This window comes from Emydura macquarii, unplaced genomic scaffold (genome assembly GCF_026122565.2).
Source record: "Emydura macquarii macquarii isolate MOO-44397 ecotype Brisbane River unplaced genomic scaffold, CSIRO-AGI_Emac_v2 contig_318, whole genome shotgun sequence".
NCBI lineage: Eukaryota > Metazoa > Chordata > Testudines > Chelidae > Emydura > Emydura macquarii.
This window is the reverse complement of record NW_027130455.1, coordinates 11254809-11272092: the sequence shown is the minus strand read 5'-3', so window position 1 is coordinate 11272092 and position 17284 is coordinate 11254809. Positions and strand designations below refer to the sequence as shown.

The 17284-nt window shown below is 39.5% G+C and overlaps 1 protein-coding gene across 1 annotated transcript in view; it reads right to left on the bottom strand.

Moving 5' to 3' along the window:
* Positions 1 to 17284, bottom strand: part of GRM5 (glutamate metabotropic receptor 5) — a 325549-nt gene that overhangs the window by 22978 nt on the left and 285287 nt on the right. The window contains exon 8 of the mRNA XM_067568535.1: positions 6705 to 7644. Coding sequence (XP_067424636.1) covers positions 6705 to 7644 — 940 coding nt within the window. The remainder of the gene's footprint in view (positions 1 to 6704; positions 7645 to 17284) is intronic.

Below are 17284 nucleotides of genomic sequence, written 5' to 3'. Positions count from 1 at the left end.
CAGTAAAATTAGTACTCAAGCCACTGGCAATTACAATGCAATTGATATTGTACATTCTTAAGTTTTCAGGGAAAGTATATTCTAAAATTCAGGAAGCCCTTGTTTGAATATGAATAACCACAATATTTCTTTTCAGCATTTTGTAATATTTCCCTAAAATATACAGTCACCTTTCAAGCCTGTTCTGTTTCTAAATGAGCACAGCACACAACCATTTTGGTGTGTGTAGACAATATAAATGGTGACCCAAAGTAGGAATAGGTCATGACAAGCGGGTCTGTAGCCATCCTTATTACTGATCTCAACAAAGTGGAACTACTACGTTCTTAGTACCTTTGTGCTTGGGCTAGAACACCAGTCTGAGTAGAACTACAACAATTTGTAAGAACTGTAAATAAATAATCTATACAATTCCAAAGCCTGTTATTTCTATGCTTAAAAATGTTTTTTAAGGTCTTCTCTGTATTTATCTATTCATTTTGCCAGCTGATGTACTTATTGACTCATCAGTCTCTTCAGTTCAACGGATCACTTTGGTGGCTTAGATCTTCTCAGCCTTTTGGTTGTAAAGGATGTGATCTTGATTCTTAAAGACTATTCCCTGACATAAAACACTTATAGGCAAAAATGTTTCAACTAATTGGGTCTTGGGAAAGTATTATATGGTTCTCTCTCCATCATTGAATATGTGTTCAAGAACTCATCCATACCTCAGATGAATCAAGACAGGAACTGTGTCTTTGCAAATTGGCATTAGTACTAATATTTGCCCTGTGTTCTGACAGAATAAGGTGTAGCCGACTCCCAGAACAATAGGATATGGGAAACAAGTGCTGGCCATCAAACAACTAGGCTCAGTTTTCAACAAGGATCAGTTATCTTCTTTTCCTGCTGCATCATTCTGGCTTGTGTTCTTCACAGCAAGGCCTTGTCTTCTTTCCACGGATGAAGAGTTCCATATTAGGTAAAAGTCCTATTACTTCCCTTAGGATTTTCATCTCGATAAAGTATATAGAATTTGAATCTCAGGCTCACCACTGGTATTGCGTTCCTTTATGCATACGGATAGCACCTGACCCAACATCTTGAAGTCCCCATGTATCCAAGTCTATCCACTGGTTCATGGGACCTGTCCTCCAACCACTCAAAATCTGCTACCTGGACTATATGAATGGCTAAAATATTGCTTATAGTGGAGTATCCTACAGCAGGTTGGTGTAATGCCAGGATTCAATGACAAATACTTGACTTGAATGGGCTGGTTTCCCAATTGGCTGGAAACTCAGGGCACTCTCCAGAGTCTTCTAAATAACAAATAATAGCAACAATTATCTCTTATATGACAGTGGAATCTCTTAAAAGAGTTTCTTTATCTCAGCAGCTGTGGAAAAGAGGACTTATTTCTTCATTGCAATGCACTGGCTTTGCTAAGGGTACTACAGCAAAAGCAAACACATTTAAAGAGTCTCCTCTGGTAATGCTCTAAATCTCCAGAGTGATATACAAACAACTTATCATACTCGTTAATAATACTCTCAAAATAATGCACAATTCATTGGCATTAGTAAAATCTTGCTAATTCACACTAATTATTAGGAGTCCCATAGTGAATTACCAAATTTTATGACTTCACAAATAGTGGACAAATATAATAAAAGATTAGAATAAAACATCACAAAATATACTTTATTAATTTCTTTGAGATTTACAGTTTAATTTTAATCCTTTATGAAAACTATATAGTGAACTAGCTTTTCATTCCAACATTAACTCTCGAAGATGTTAAACAGCAGCTAATAAAGCTAGACGTTTTTAAATTAGCAGATCTGGATAACTTGCATCCAAGAGTTATGAAAGAGCTGGCTGGGAGCTCTCTCAACCAGTGATGTTTATTTTCAAGACGTCTTGGAACACTGGGGAAGTTCTAGATGAAGGGAAGAAAGCTAATGTTGTGCCAATATATACAAAGGGTAAATGGGATTACCAGAGTAACTGTAGACCTGTCACCTTGACATTGACCTCAGACAAGGTATGATGACATCTAGTGGCTGGAAGATGAAGCTAGACACATTCAGACTAGAAATAAGGTGCAAATTGTTAACTGTGAAGATAAGTAACCACTAGAACAGTTTACTAAGGGCTATGGTTGATTCTCCATCACTGGCAATTTTAAAATCAAGATTGCATGTTTTTCTGAATGATATGCTCCAGTTCAAACAGGGATTAATTTGTGGAAGTCCTGTCGCTTGTGTTATACAGGGGATCACACTAAATGATCACAATAGCCCCTTCTGGCCTTAGTAGGTATGAATCTACAAATCTAAGTAATGTGCAAATGAAATCTTAGTAATACGAGACATCACTACTGCACTTTGTTATTAAACTTCAATGCTAAAGGGATCTGCAAGTTGTCTGTGGACTTCTACATATGGGAAGCAGAAATCAATCAGAATCTTTCTCTGTTCACAGCCTCTATCTTGCTGTTCAGATCTGGATGGGTGAAGAGTTTCTAGTGCCGAAGAGCTGAAACACATGGTCAGTTGACTTAGTCATCTGCTGTTGAGTGACTGCTACATACCACTCTGAGTACATACGCCTGCTATATAACTAGCTATACAACGAGTTTTAAAGTATGTCTCACACTTTTTTTTTAAAATTGGCCCACACTTTCCATAAAAATCAATGTCACCATGAGTAAGTGGCCAATCTTGGTTTGTTTGTTGGTGTACATTTGGTACTCTCAACTGACCCTATCTTTTGTGACTGCTGATGGGAGCTCCACCAGGTAGACTCCTACATCATCACAGGGGATGTGCCAGTTAGGACAGCAGCACCTGCCCGAAAAGGTTGCAGAAATCATAAGATGATCACCCGTGCCTCCCACCATCTTTTAAAAAAGAGGATCTAGGTTTGGGAAGGGCTACTGAGAACGAGCATTTGAGACTGCCCCAACTCAGGGGACAGGAAGAGATAAAAGCACTCTCCAAAAATAAAAAGAATGAGGAAGTGATGGCCCAGGCCTGAACTAAGGAGGAGGTTCTGGATGATGCACACCTATCATGGTATTTGTGAGCATGAACTAGGCACATGGAAATGTGCATGTGTGCTTTTGGGAATGCACATTTTAAGGGATAGGCTAATGCAGACACAAATGTTCTTTCTGTTGGATAAACTTTCCTGTGAGATTCAGGACCTGATAAGTTAGATATAACAGAACTATTGGAACATCAATTCCAATTCTTCTGCAATAGTAGACATATTCCAGACCTTTTGCTTCTGGTCCCAGCTAGGAATGCTACAAGAGTAGATTTTGTAGAAGCACTATGTGGTTTCATCCGGGCTGGGGCATGGAAGTCCAAGAAAAATGGGGATGAGAAACTTCACCCAAATATTTCAGAATCTTAAAAAAAGTTTGGTTGATATTTTGTGCTAAAATGGCAGAAGCTTTGGGAGTGAATATGGTATTCATTTTTTTCTCAACCAGTTTACTGTCTCTTGGTACCTAGATATCATGGTGACTAAATACTCTAGAAATCCAGAAATAAAATTAGATAAACCAGAAAGATTCTAGCTATGATATGTTTTACATAATACTTTGTGGATTTGCTCAATTAATGTTGTGCATTGATTCGATACATGATTTTTTCTTTTAATTTAAGGGAGAATTTATTTGGGTAGATCCTGCAAAATCAGAAGAGCTTGCATTAAATTCACAATATGAATTTAATTTCATTGGGTAATGACTATTGTTGTAGGTAGCACTCTCTACAGATTTCAGCATTTGAATGCTTATTTCAGCACATAGCCATGGTATTTCTGAGTTTTTGAATTGAACAGCAGCCTACACAAAAAGTCATTTGGCACTCTAGCAGATGTACTACTTTATTTAGGCAAAAGCAGTCTCTTTATCTGTCATTTTGCAGCTGACGTGAAAGCTTTGAATGGAACCTTGGCATTATCTGTTTGACAATAATTTGATGGAACACTACATTGTGGTATAAATTAGTGTCAAAAAGCAAAACGTTAATGATAGGGGCCCTTCCATGCACTGGTGACTTAAATAGCATGTTTCTTTTAAAATTCAACAATGACTCACTCCCTTTTTAAATAAAACCCCTTTATGCTATTTAAATATGTCATATCGTTCTGGTTCATAGTTTCTTTGACTGCAAGTACTTCAGTGTAGACTTGAATAGTTTCCCAAATAAATTGTTGAACAGTACTGATTTATTCTCTGAAATATGTTACTTTATACACCATAGTGATATGGAGAAGTGTTTGACCATTAAATAAAATGGGAAGAATTAAAGTTGAAAAAGCTTTTCTGTTCCACCTTAGAGATGACATCAGACCTGGGTAGACCCAGGAGTGGAATCTTAAATTTACCCTGTGACTTTAATGTTACGATTTAAAATGCAAACACAAAAAACATAAAAAGGCTTGGTGTAGAGAAAGTTTCTGATGGATTAATGGACTCTCTTGGCCCTGGCAATTCATGGTCAGATCCTCAGTTGGTGTAAACTGGAAAAGCTCTGTTTAGCTCAGTGGAGCTATTCTAGTTGGGATCATCTGGGGGTATGGCTTCATACATTTTAGAAGACATATATCAGTGCTCCTCACAAACAAACATAAATAAAGGAAATATTTCCCCCTAGAATTCAGATGAAATGAACTTGCTGTTAATTTCTATGATACTGTAAATCAACTTAATTTATTCCTGTTTTCAAACAGATGTGTCAGTCTGATAGTTTGGGGCCATATTTTTCCTGTATATATGCACATGGCATGCAGAGGGCTATACAGAGCCAAGTTTACTACCAGTAAAATAGTAAGAACAAAGAAGAAATGATTGGTTTATTATGATTGTTTTAGAATTCAATGCCCAGGACTGTTAAAAACATAACAATAATTTAAGATTAGTGTCCAACAAACTTTTCCATGTGGATCTCCCCAGAAATTGAGAGCTTCCACCAAACCAAACCAACTGCTATGCCCTACTGCTTAGAAAAATCCTGGAGAGCAAACAGGCCTTGCAGCATGATCTGAAGATGAACACATTTGGACTCTAATGATTCACAGCAGTAAGAATATTCCACAATTGAGGCTCTTTCATGCAGAACATTTGCCTCTAACCCCCTGACAGATAAATGACGGTGCTGTGCCTTGAGCACTTCAGATGATCTCAACTGCCCAGGTATTGCATGGAGAGAGCCTGTACCTGAAGTACCCAAGGTCAACTCATTTAAGGCATGATAGGTTAAAACTAACTTCTTAATTTGCATCTGGAAATGAACTGGAAGTGAGTGCTGATCACAGTATGCTGGTGCAACATATTACTTTTGTAACATAACCCTTTACAGACAGGCAGTTTGCATTAGCTGAAATTTCAGAATGGTCTTCAGCAGTAGTCTCACAGAGTACACTGTAACAATTGAGGTGACTAAAACATGGATTCCTCCGGAAAAAGCTGCATCTCCTTCCATCCAGTACAAGTAAATAAAATGTGCACTTTACCTTGATTACTACTGTGCATCAAGAAGTATATAGAAGCAAATTCCCACTGATTTCAATGGCCATTGGGCCTGCATTCTAAGGGCATCCAATTTATCAAACCTAAGATGCACGTTCCTGGCTCCCATTTGTTTCAATGTGAAATGTTCAATGTAATTTCAATGCAATACATACATTGCTAGGGAATGAAAAGGTGGGTTTTCTGCACCTTTATACAGTCAGGTGTTTTTCCACATAGCAGCATTTAGCCAGCTGAAATCAGTCCCATTGCAAGTGGTGTGGACCAAAGGAAGTAAGTGAACCTTGCACATTCTGTCTCCAAGGCTAGACTGTATCTCCTGCTAAAGATGGTCTTCTGCTTCTGGTGTTCACCTATAATCATAATCATATCCTGAATATGCATGTTTTCTTGATGATCACTGAGGGCAAATGCTTCATTGGGAAGTGGGAACATAGTACCTGGTCAATTTCGGGAAGAGGTATGATTGCAAGAGTATGTATAGCCTGTTGACAGTAGGAATTGATGAGATTGAGAGGATGGAAAAAGAGAAAGATATCAGAAAAAAGAAGAGAAGGTAGATGAGGACAAAAGAGTAAAGACTGGAAGAAAGAAGAAGAGAAAGGGAAATAAGATAATGGTAGCAAAGAGATATAATAGTCACATGAAATAAATCTGTGGAGGCTCAAGAGTTGCTATTAATGACCCTATTGTATTGATTGCTTCACCTCTGATTATGTAGCTTTAGCAGCAATTCTGTTGTCTTACTGTTGTGACTAGATATAAATACAGTGTGTCAGTGGCTATGACTTTCACCAGAGAGAAAGAGATTTCAAATGAAGATGTTCAGGAAAAGCAGTTATTTATATTTCTTGGGGTTTTTTAATGATCTCATTTCCCTCCCTTTGACACATGTGCAATTGACACCACTGGTGCTTTCAAGCTAGTAATTATGCTTGCTTACATTTTGTTTGCTACTCTAAATGGTTTTCACATATAGGCATCCTTTTTCTGAAACAGACCTACCATAAACCTGCTACAATGCAGGAGAGCATATCTGCTCAGCCTAGGTGAAATACATCCCCGTGCAGAGGTGGGGTAAATTAAATTGGCTCCTATTTCTCCTTCCACTATTGTTATTCCACACTCAGAAGACCATAATTGCTTCAAATACTCACACATTAGCAAACTTTACCTTAAAGTTTCACCAGACGATCCCCTTCTTTTCCATAGGTTGACCAAGCTACTTGAACGGCTTGCAGCTGAAGATGACTTTCCATCCCCTACGTGCATGCGGACCACAGTCGATGTGGTGAACGCGCTGCGTACATTCCTTTCCGGTTTAGCGAGGATGATGTACACCTTTGGCACAAACATGCAGCCGAGGGCCACAGTGGCACTCAGGCTTACGGAGAAACACATGGTGATTATCTTGTAATTGCTCCCAAAATATATTGGCACAAAGGCCAGCCAAATGATGCAGGTGGTATACATAGTAAAGGCGATATACTTTGCTTCATTGAAATTAGCTGGGACATTTCTTGTCTTAAATGCATAAAAGGTGCAACTTAAAATTAATAATCCGTTGTACCCAAGGGGAGTTACGACACCCAGGTTGGTGGTGTTACAAATCAAGTAGACCTCTCGGATACTTGGATAATCATGCATTATATCTGGAGGCTCCATTATGAAAAGGGCAACAATGATGCTTAACTGTATACATATTAAGACAAATGCAATAACCAACTGGGCACAGGCACTCATGAACCTCGGTTTCTTTGTACAGATTTTCTTCTTGCTGCCAGCTAGGATTCTTGCGATGCGATTGGTTTTAGTTACTAGGGCAGAGTAACTCATAGCCGGGGACAGACCAATGCCAATTCTTTGAAGGTAACAATAAATCTGTTGAGGTTTTGCAATGAGACAGAAAGTACACAAGTAACCCAAGCAGATTCCAGCAAGAATAATGTAGCAGAGTTCTCGGCTGGATGACTTGACAACTGGGGTGTCGCGGTACATGATGAATATAGCTGTAACAAACAGGGTGGCCAGTAGACCCAGACAGGAAAAAACAACTGCTGCTATTGGTTCAGGATCGCCCCATCTGAGGTACTGGACTGGGATGAGATCACAACCTGTTTTAAAAGAAAAAATGGCAAACTGAAATATAGAGCGAGATGTGAAAAATCACAGTTTCTTCTGCTAATTTTATCTAATTTTAATCTTTCCAGAATTTTTCAGAGGCATGTGTATCCAGAATGATAATGGATTAATGCTAAAATGACACTCTCACGATGGCCCACGAGACATTTTTTAGTGTTATCTTATTTTAGTAACTTAGTAAACTTTAGTAAAACTTCTTATTTTGAGCACATGATGATATCTGCCAAAAATGGCCAGTACAAGTAGACATTTAGAGTGGGATTTGCAAAAGCATTTAGCACTAGCCTACTTTAATTGACTTCTGTGGGAGCAGAGTCCAGCCAGCCTGAGAGCTTTTGAGCATCCCACTCATAGTCATTGCAGCTTTTTATGTATAATTTTAATAATGTATCTGTCATTTTCACAGTCATATTACATGTAGCTACTCTATAGTAATACACAGGTCAGTGATGTGCCACATCTTCATTACTACCAGGAAGGTAATATTCTTATGGACTATATTGTTGCCTCCACCTGTGGGAACAGAAATGTCAGGGATCTTGCTTTGTCCATCAGGGGGCATGGAAGGACCGAGTGCTTGTTCCTTTGCATTGTTATCCCTCTTCCACCCAAAGCTCTTCTTCTTGGGTGTTCTATGGGATCAGAATGCATAGCTGAGGTGCAGCTGGGGGAACAATAACATCACTTTCTACATCACTGTATCCTCCCTTCATTCTCATGAGACTTTTTGCAAGTCAATGGCACCAATTTGACTAGATAGGGTTAGAAACCAGTTGAGTTAAATCAGTGCAAACGCTTCTTATGGACACTTGTATTTTGGTTTAATGCTTACATAGATTTAGTTTAATTCAGTAAGGAATTAAATTAAGCTCAATATAATTCACTCAAACGAAAATAAGGCCATTCACACGTGTGTATTGCACCGATTTAATAAAATAAGTTCCAAACAGCTATAAATAAATTTTCTCATGTAGACAAGGCCTGGAAATTCTTCTGGGGTGGTAGGCTGTTCCCAGGAGAGCAGATGGGTGGGTAACATGCCTCCATTAAAGCTTTGTTGTGATAAGGGTTGATTGGCATTGCACAGGGGCCTCCAAATAGATGCACCTGCCTCTGAGAATCCCCAAGGGTCTTGTTCGTCTTGTGGCCAAATTCCCAACCAGGTCCTCAAGGGAAGACTAGTCTGAGAAGTCTGAAGTTTCCTTCACAGAGCCTCCTCTATCAGTGGTGCCAATTATCCCCCTTTCAGCGCAAGTCTTACAACATGTGGTATTTTTCTCAAAGTCTCAGTTGCTGGAATCCAGAGGCTTCATGGGAATCTCAACTTTCATGTTAAAAATGTAAGTTTCTAACTCTCCTGGTTACAGAGAAAAGCTTGAAAATGTGAAATGAAATTAATCCTAAAGACTCGCAAACCAGAAGGAAAATGAAAAGAACCCTATGTATTTATTTAATAAACGCTGTGATTTTTAAGCCAATCTTTTGTTTTTCTGTAGATTGACTTGGGATTTTTGAATGCTTGAGCTTGGCAATGCTGCCTCTGCTACGTGGAAACCGCATCTAGAAAGGACAAATATGGCTCTCGGACCCTTAACACCTGTTCCATGCCAACATAATTCAAACATGGATTATTTTGTAAATGATAATTTTTTACTGTTTGATTAGCTATTAATAACATATAGGTATGTCAATTATCACTAATAGCACTACTACTAATAAAGATATGCAATTTTTGTGCTGTTTCTTCCATAATAATGATGGCTTACAGCTGAAAACACACTTAGATACCACGGTGAAAGGTGCTTGAGTAAAACACAAAACAGACAGACAGGACGCTAATGGATGCACTATAGTCTTGCATTAACACTTCATTCCATTTTTCCATCGTTATATCTTTAATGATCAATTCTAAAGTGAATTAAATATTTCCTAAGCAAAAAACTAACTACAATTCTCATCAACCCCCTCGTTGCTGACCTATGACTTTCTGGGCTGGAAGAGATGACCCAATCTCTTTTCAAAGCTGATAGGGGAGAATACCTAGGTACTCTGTACATGGCTGGACCCAGGAGGTGACACCTCTCTCTTTGAAGGGTGAGGAGGAACAGGACAGGCTGGATCCTGTCCACATATATACAGTATATATTTAACACAATCTATGTGTTTATCTACTTAGACTCCTTTAGGATTTGATCCAAAGACCATTGAAGTTAATGGAAACACACCGATTGATTCAGTGAGTTTTGGATCAGGCCCAGACCGGTCCCCTTACTGAATGTCCCTTATGCTGATGAATCTCTCAGTACAGTGAAAGATAGCTGAGGCAACACAGTTGACCTTACCTGAAGGTTATGTATTTTTTGCCCCAAGACAGCTCTCCAAATGTGTTAATATTTATTTTCGGGGGATATTAATGTTTTTTCTAAGCTGTTTCCTGCCAATATCAATTATGTTCCTGAAGGCAGAATTAATTCCAAGGAAAAAAACCCATTTTTATATTAAGTCTAATTCTTCTCCTTCCATTGTTTCTGTATCATGCACCCAGACACAATAAGTGTTATCAAAAATACAATTATCCACAATATGTCAGCAAAATCAGTAGGGTGCGTGGCAAAGGTACTAGAAATATTATAAGGATGTGGGTCATATAACCTTTGACCTCAATGTAGCAAAAAGACAGAGGGACAAATTGACAGTCATACTGGTGTAACACAATATGGCCCTTATTTACTAAATGCAGACGAATGCACCATTCATATTGTAGCTGTCTTAGCAGGAAAAGTTTTTCATGGCAATAATAAATATATCACCATTTCTTAGTGGACTTCTATGAATCACTCTCATCATTATTAATAGAAATTACCTGTGTGACTCCCACTCACTTTTATGAGAATATGCATTTTATTTATCCTGAAGGAGATTAGGGGGCTGAGTCTATTTTCACTGACAGTGGCATAAATCAGGACTAGCTCCACTGAAGTCAACCAAGTTACACCAGTGTAAAACTGGTGGCGGAGCAGATTTGTGATATCTAATCACACTAATGCTTCCTTAATATAGCACCTGCATGTGTATTACACTATTCCCCAATATATTTTAAGATGAAATGAACTCAATGACCTATATGTCCACCTTCAATTTTATCAAAGGATCACTTAATTAATGCTTACTGGGAGCATTTTGGTACTGGCTATTTCATATTCATAATGCTGCCTCTAGATTTCTGGAGCAGAAAACATTAGAAAATGATCTTTTTCTGGCAATTGGCCTGTATACAGAACGCAAAGAAACACGGACTGACTTTAGAATGGCTCCTAACTTTGCAAGAGAGGTGACTCATGGACATGCACTTATCATCAGTTTCACCCCATTTCACTCCTTTCAGGGTTTATTACTCTTTTTTAAATTCCCTTAATAAAATTCCCACAAAAAGATGAAAACTCAAGCTATATTTTTCTCCTTCATTTGGTATATTTTATTAGGAGGATGCTAAACTATATGCAATGATTTATTCCTCAACTAAGTTTAAAAAGTGAATGTTTTTTATGAAACAATGCTCAACAGGGTTATTGTATATGCATATTTGCAAGTAATGGTTTCAGAGAATGGCACTTGGAAGGGAGAGAGGATTACATCAAGTAAAAGAAGAAAAAAAGAAAAACAGATTTTGAATACTATGCCTGATCTGTTGGCGAAAATTAAACTAACATCAATACTGAAAAATGCATTATACATCAAGAAGCCCAGTTCTGCTCCACCAGAGTTGCATGTGCCTGGATGTACCTTCCACCTACTTACACCTCACTGTCAGGGAAAACAGCTGGAAAGCCTACTTGCCTGGTTGGATGGGGAATCCTCAGACTAAGTGTATTCCCAGGTGGCATAGATACAACAACTCTGTCTCCTGCCCCTCGGGTGTGCTGGGGCAAAAGGTGTTGGTGGAAAGACTTTTAGTAGCCGGGGCAGTTTAGCGCTGTTTTGAGGGTGCACTATGTTGTGCTGGGAGCAAACTGTCCCCAGGCTCACTGTAGGGTTGGACGGTAGGATGGCACAAAAGTGGCATAAAGATGCATGGCATAAAGCTGTATCTGCGGCCAGAAATTTAGCTGCCTACAGACTAAGGTGTTGAGCACATCAGAAATAAATAAATATGTGGACAGACAAAAATCCCCCTTTATTGCTCTTTGATTTGTAAGGGAAAAGGTATTCGCACCAACACAATTCAGTATTTATATACACCCAGTTGTGTGCACAATATTCTGTTATGCAAGATCTTATATCCCATAAAAATATCTCTCAGTCGTTGAGATATGAAAACTATAAATTACAGACAAGTTCACATATTGACTGAAAACAGCTACATTTTGTGAACAATATAGATTACATTATCTGGAAAGCTCTCTCTACAGTGTTACAAATTACATTCATTTGTGATCTTCTGTATTGCCAAATAATTTATTCATCATTGAGAAAAGTTTAAAGACATGTCATATTCACCCTTGGGATTTGATCGCAATAATGTTTTTATTTTGTTAATTTATCTGGATTCCTTCGAAATCTATAACAAGACTAGGATGCCTTTGACACAAGCACGCACGCGCGCACACACACACACATTATGGCTGTAGTTCATAGAGGCCCTATTATGCTAGGCGATGTATAATTACATAGACCTGCTCTGAGGATCTTATAGTCCAAATAAGGGCTTATCTACACTGTCCTGCAGTTTGGACTATGAGGGTGTGAACAGCAGTGCGTAGCAAAGTATTACACTGAACTCCCTCAGCATGGATGCTGCAGGCGCCCTCTTCAAATAGGACTACATTATCCAAACGAGGAACCTTTTAGTTTGCACTTGCATGGTCCACACGGGGGAGTTACAGCACAGCATTTTGGTGCACACTGTTATTCACAGCCCCATAGTCCAAACTGTAGGGCAGTGTAGACATTGTCTAAGGATGGAAGAAAGGAAATGTTGTTAACCTCATTCTACAGACGGAGAACTCAGGCACTGAGATTTAAGAGCCTGACCCAAATCTCACTGAAGTCAGTGGAAAGACTCTCACTGTCTTTATTGGCTTTTGGATTAATGCCATTGAAAATCACTTGGCAAAGCCAGGAATTAAACCCAGATATTCTGAGTCTGAGGCCAATGCCTTAACCACCATCTTTACTCACTAAATATAAACCATCTTAAACAACACAACACAGCTGCTCTCCTCAACCAGAAAGTGGAGAAAAACACCCTTATTCCAGCCCAATGATCACAGCCCACAATATAACTGCCCCACCCCTTGACTCATCCCTTCACTCACCCCTTCTTCACCCAAAGCCTGGCAAAAGCATAATTTATGCACATGATCAAGTCTAATTTTACAAAGAAAGAAGAAAACAATAAGTTATGATGAAAGCAATACATTTTCAGTATTGAGGCGTTTAGTGTCATAAAAGCAATTGTGTAAAATTCCACTCTCCCTGTATCTGATCCTCGTGTGTCTGAGTTACAGCTGTTCAAATTATTGACAAAAGCAAGATTTTAATGTATAGTGGCAGAGTCAATATGAGACATGAGCCAGATCCTGTTCTGCCTCATGCATTATCACCAGAATTGTCAGCTAATTCCCAAGTGCAGTATCTTTTTTTACTAATGATGACATAAGAAGCGCAACTGAGAGCTATAGTTTTAAAATAGTTCTTATGTATGTGTGTGTGTATGCGTGATTTTAGCAGCTTGTATTGCTTAGGTATGTAGGGTTTGATCCTACAAAGTGCTTTACATATCATCTTCCAGTTATTTCCATCGGAGTTGAGGGTGCAGGCAATCAGCATCTCAAAGTATCTTTAGAGGCTTGCCAATGGAACTCAACCTTGGCCTGTTCTTTTCATAAGTTGTCATACAAACTGTGCCAGAAACCAAGACAGAGCAGTGATAGCTTCCTGGAAACTGGTCACTGTCTGTTAATCTTGGTGAGAGAGAGAGCCAGAGAGTGAGCAGCTGTATATAGTACAAAGGAAGGGTTCCTTTTTGTTCATTACTTACAAAACCAGGTCAGTTTTGCTCCCAGGCTCTCCCTAACAGAATGGTTTGTATGTAATTGTCAAGCTCTTTCTATGGAAAGTGTAATGTAAATACCTGTTACCTTGTTTTCTGGGGTCGGGCTTGCCCCATTTTCTCACTGTTTATCTACACTATGAAATCCAAGCCCCGTTTTCATTAAGTACCCAGGGCTCCTTTTCACCTGCTCCCAATCAAAGAGAACGAACACAACTCCCCTTGCAGCCTTTCCCTGCTACTCCAAATAGTAATCAAAAGAGCTACCGAAATGTGAAGCAGATGTTCTCTATCCGAACAGGGCCATAATCTGGCTACACCTGTCCAATATGACCATCAGACCTCAAGACTGGGCCATAGTTGTAATAGTGTCCTGGCTTTATTTTGCCACATCAAATGAAAATGTTCCTTGTAACTATAATGAAAAAGAAATCTATTTCTGATATCCAGTCATTGTATACAAACAGCCACCCAAACAAAGAAAAAAGAAAATGAAAACATTTCAATGAACTACGAAATATCTTTCCTCCTATTCTCATCTGAATCCAATTAAGAAAATCAAACAACCAGTACATTCAGAGTGCACTACGAATGAGAAAAATGTCAATGCAACCTGAAGAACCAAATGTTGCTGATATTAATAGTAAATACCTTCCCTTCCTGCCCCCCAAGTAGCTGCCGCTCTGCTATCACTGTTGTGCAGTGTCACAAGTTACACAAAAAGTGGCTTATTCCCTTCCTCTTCCCTCCAACCCCCCGCCCAATGCCAGAAAAGGTTTCTAAATCAGTCACTAGGAAAGGAAACAAAGCAGGACAAGTCAACTGGAACAGGATATCCCCGAGACACACCAAAGCAGCACTGGAATTTCAAACAACACAAATATGAAACTCTCTTCCACAGCCCATTCCTACTTTTTGGACACAGAAGGCTGTGCTCCTCAAAAACAATGTGCTCACCTATGGAACCAACGGGATACTGTTTCTGATCCAAATTCTAATGTAGCCTCAGGAAAGACTCCCATTTATTTTACTGGGGTTTGGATCCAGCCTGTTAAGAGAATCCCCTTGTTTCTGTCTGAAAATGTTTAGATTCTCTCCTGCCTCCACTGTAGAGTTAAAGTGGACAATACCCTAGGGTAGGTTGTTGATGTTGAAGATTAAATGAGGGACCTCTGGATCTAAACCCATGCTATTGTCTGAGCTGAAAGACCCAACTGTGTTAGCTTAAAGGCTGTAATAGTCTCATAAACCTGTACATGGGGACAGAATGCCACCCTGAATAAGCCTGGGTGCTGTTAACATAACATTTAATGAACAGTCCTACCGTGAATTTGAAAAGTATCCCGCTTTGTCTTCACCAGAGAATTGTTTGCTTAGCTCTTCCTTTTTTCTGGAACACCTGCATTTTCCAAAAGCGACTAACGATTTTGGGCACCTCCTTTGTTAGATGCCCAATTTGAGACATTTTAAAGAGGCCTGACTTTCAGAGGGCGCGTGATCAAGGTTTTCGGGAAGTCGGTCCCTTTTATGATATCTCAAGCTCCCTTCTTGAGTCTCCCACTAGTGCCACTAAACGAGCATGAGGAGATGCTCCACACAGTCCTCTCAACCTCCACCAGCTGCACTAGAGCTGGGCAAGAGGAGTGGGGCAAAGCTTCTGATGTAGAGTGGGAGTCCTGTAGTCACTGCACCCTGACTTCCTTCTCCCCCTACCAGTGCCTTCCTGCTTAGCCCCCAATGGAATGGAGCCCAGAGCATTGTTTCCCCACACACCAGCCAAGGTGGATCTGTTTCCCCATTCCCACATACTGTCTGGAAGGAGACCTCCAGCAATCAGAGGACACTCACTCCCAAGGGCACCTATCCTCGAACACAGATCATTACCAGAACAGATCCATTATCACCCAACCAACCACCCTACTGTCAGAGACTTCAGAGCATCCTGCTTCTCACTAGTATTTCCACATGAAAAACCACTACCACCACTGCTGGTTTTATCAAGAATAGCTGCCCTACAAAGGAGTCACCAAAAGGAGGTACTGGAGACGAAGGGGTGCAGTGGTTCATGAGGTATCAGGTTGCAGAGGAAGTGAAAAGAGATGGATTAGGGAGTGGGGAGAATATTGAATTGATGGGTTTGGGGAAGGGAAAGTATGAATTTTCTGAGGCAAGGAGAAGTATTTTGTCCCGGGAATGTTGCATATTTGGCTAACTGAAGCTGAAATGATTTGAGGGATCCCCTAGTTAAAATTCTGGCCGCATATCACTGCCTTCCTGGCCTCTAGTGTTTACTCTTAGATGGTGTCAGAGGTATTTTCCAGTGACTACCTTTATCTACAGAAATTCTCTTTCCCCCCAATACATTTGGACTTTACACTTTTCCGTCACATCTTAAACCTCATTTTCTGCTTCTGAGATAGTTTTTCACTGTTCTGCCTCCCTTCTCCACACACACTTGCATTCTGATTTTCTACAAACACATGAATAAAGGGATACACCAACCTCAATTTCTGCCCACTGGCAACCTCCCAGCTCCTCTCCATTTCATTTAATCAAGTCTGTGGCACAAAACTGATCCTGGCCATTGAGCAGAGGGAAGATGGAGCAATATTTTGTCGAATGAGCCAGGTGAGTTTTTATCAGGGCTCCAATACCTGACAAACAGCGAGATGCTATAGGTGTGCCAATAACTGTTTACCAATATGTGTCAAAGAATGAGATGACACCCTTTTCAGGTATGGAACTAATATATTTCCAGGAAGGCATAGCATCAAGACTCTCATCTGAAGGAGATAGTGGAAGAAAGACTTTTTCCAATCAGTTTTTTATGAATGAAGTCTTCTGAAGCTGTCATCACCTGTGACATGGCTTTATCTTGCAGTGAGAAGCACAGATTGCTGCAATATCAAACATAAGGGCATTTCAAGGAGACTAGTGTTTACTTTGTAAAACTGAAGGAAATTTCCTGCCAGAATACAAAATGCCTTTCTCTCTCTCCCTTTACTAAAGCGTATATTAAAAACAAGGCTAGCCTGAAAGGCATTTTCTTTACAAGCTGTAAAAGTTGGTGATCTTAGATATGATTGTAAAACATTACACTCAAGCTACCCTACAGATACACTGGAAAAGCATTTTTAGAAGCTGTTTTTTAATACAGTGCTAAAGAATAGAGGTTGGACCACACCGTTTGTCACAGAAACCCACAGGTAGTTTTATATGTACGCTTGTCAGTTTCAGCAGCAGCAAGGACATTAAATGGAATTAATCAAGCAGAGGAATGATCTACAAAAATGTAGCAGTGCATGTATTGTTATGAAGCAGATAGCATGAAAATAGTGAAAAAAACCTGCTTTTTTCATTTAAATTGCGTATATGGTAACTAAGCGCATTAGAGTACTATAGCTTTTCTGCACAGTAAGAGAAATATTTAGTCCAGCAATGTCAATATCTACACACTAAATGCCAAATTCTGGCTGGCTCTTCTGTGCATGCACACGCACACACATAATTTCTTTCTCCCTTCTCCACACTCCACCCATTTGTGTCATCCATCTTGTCAT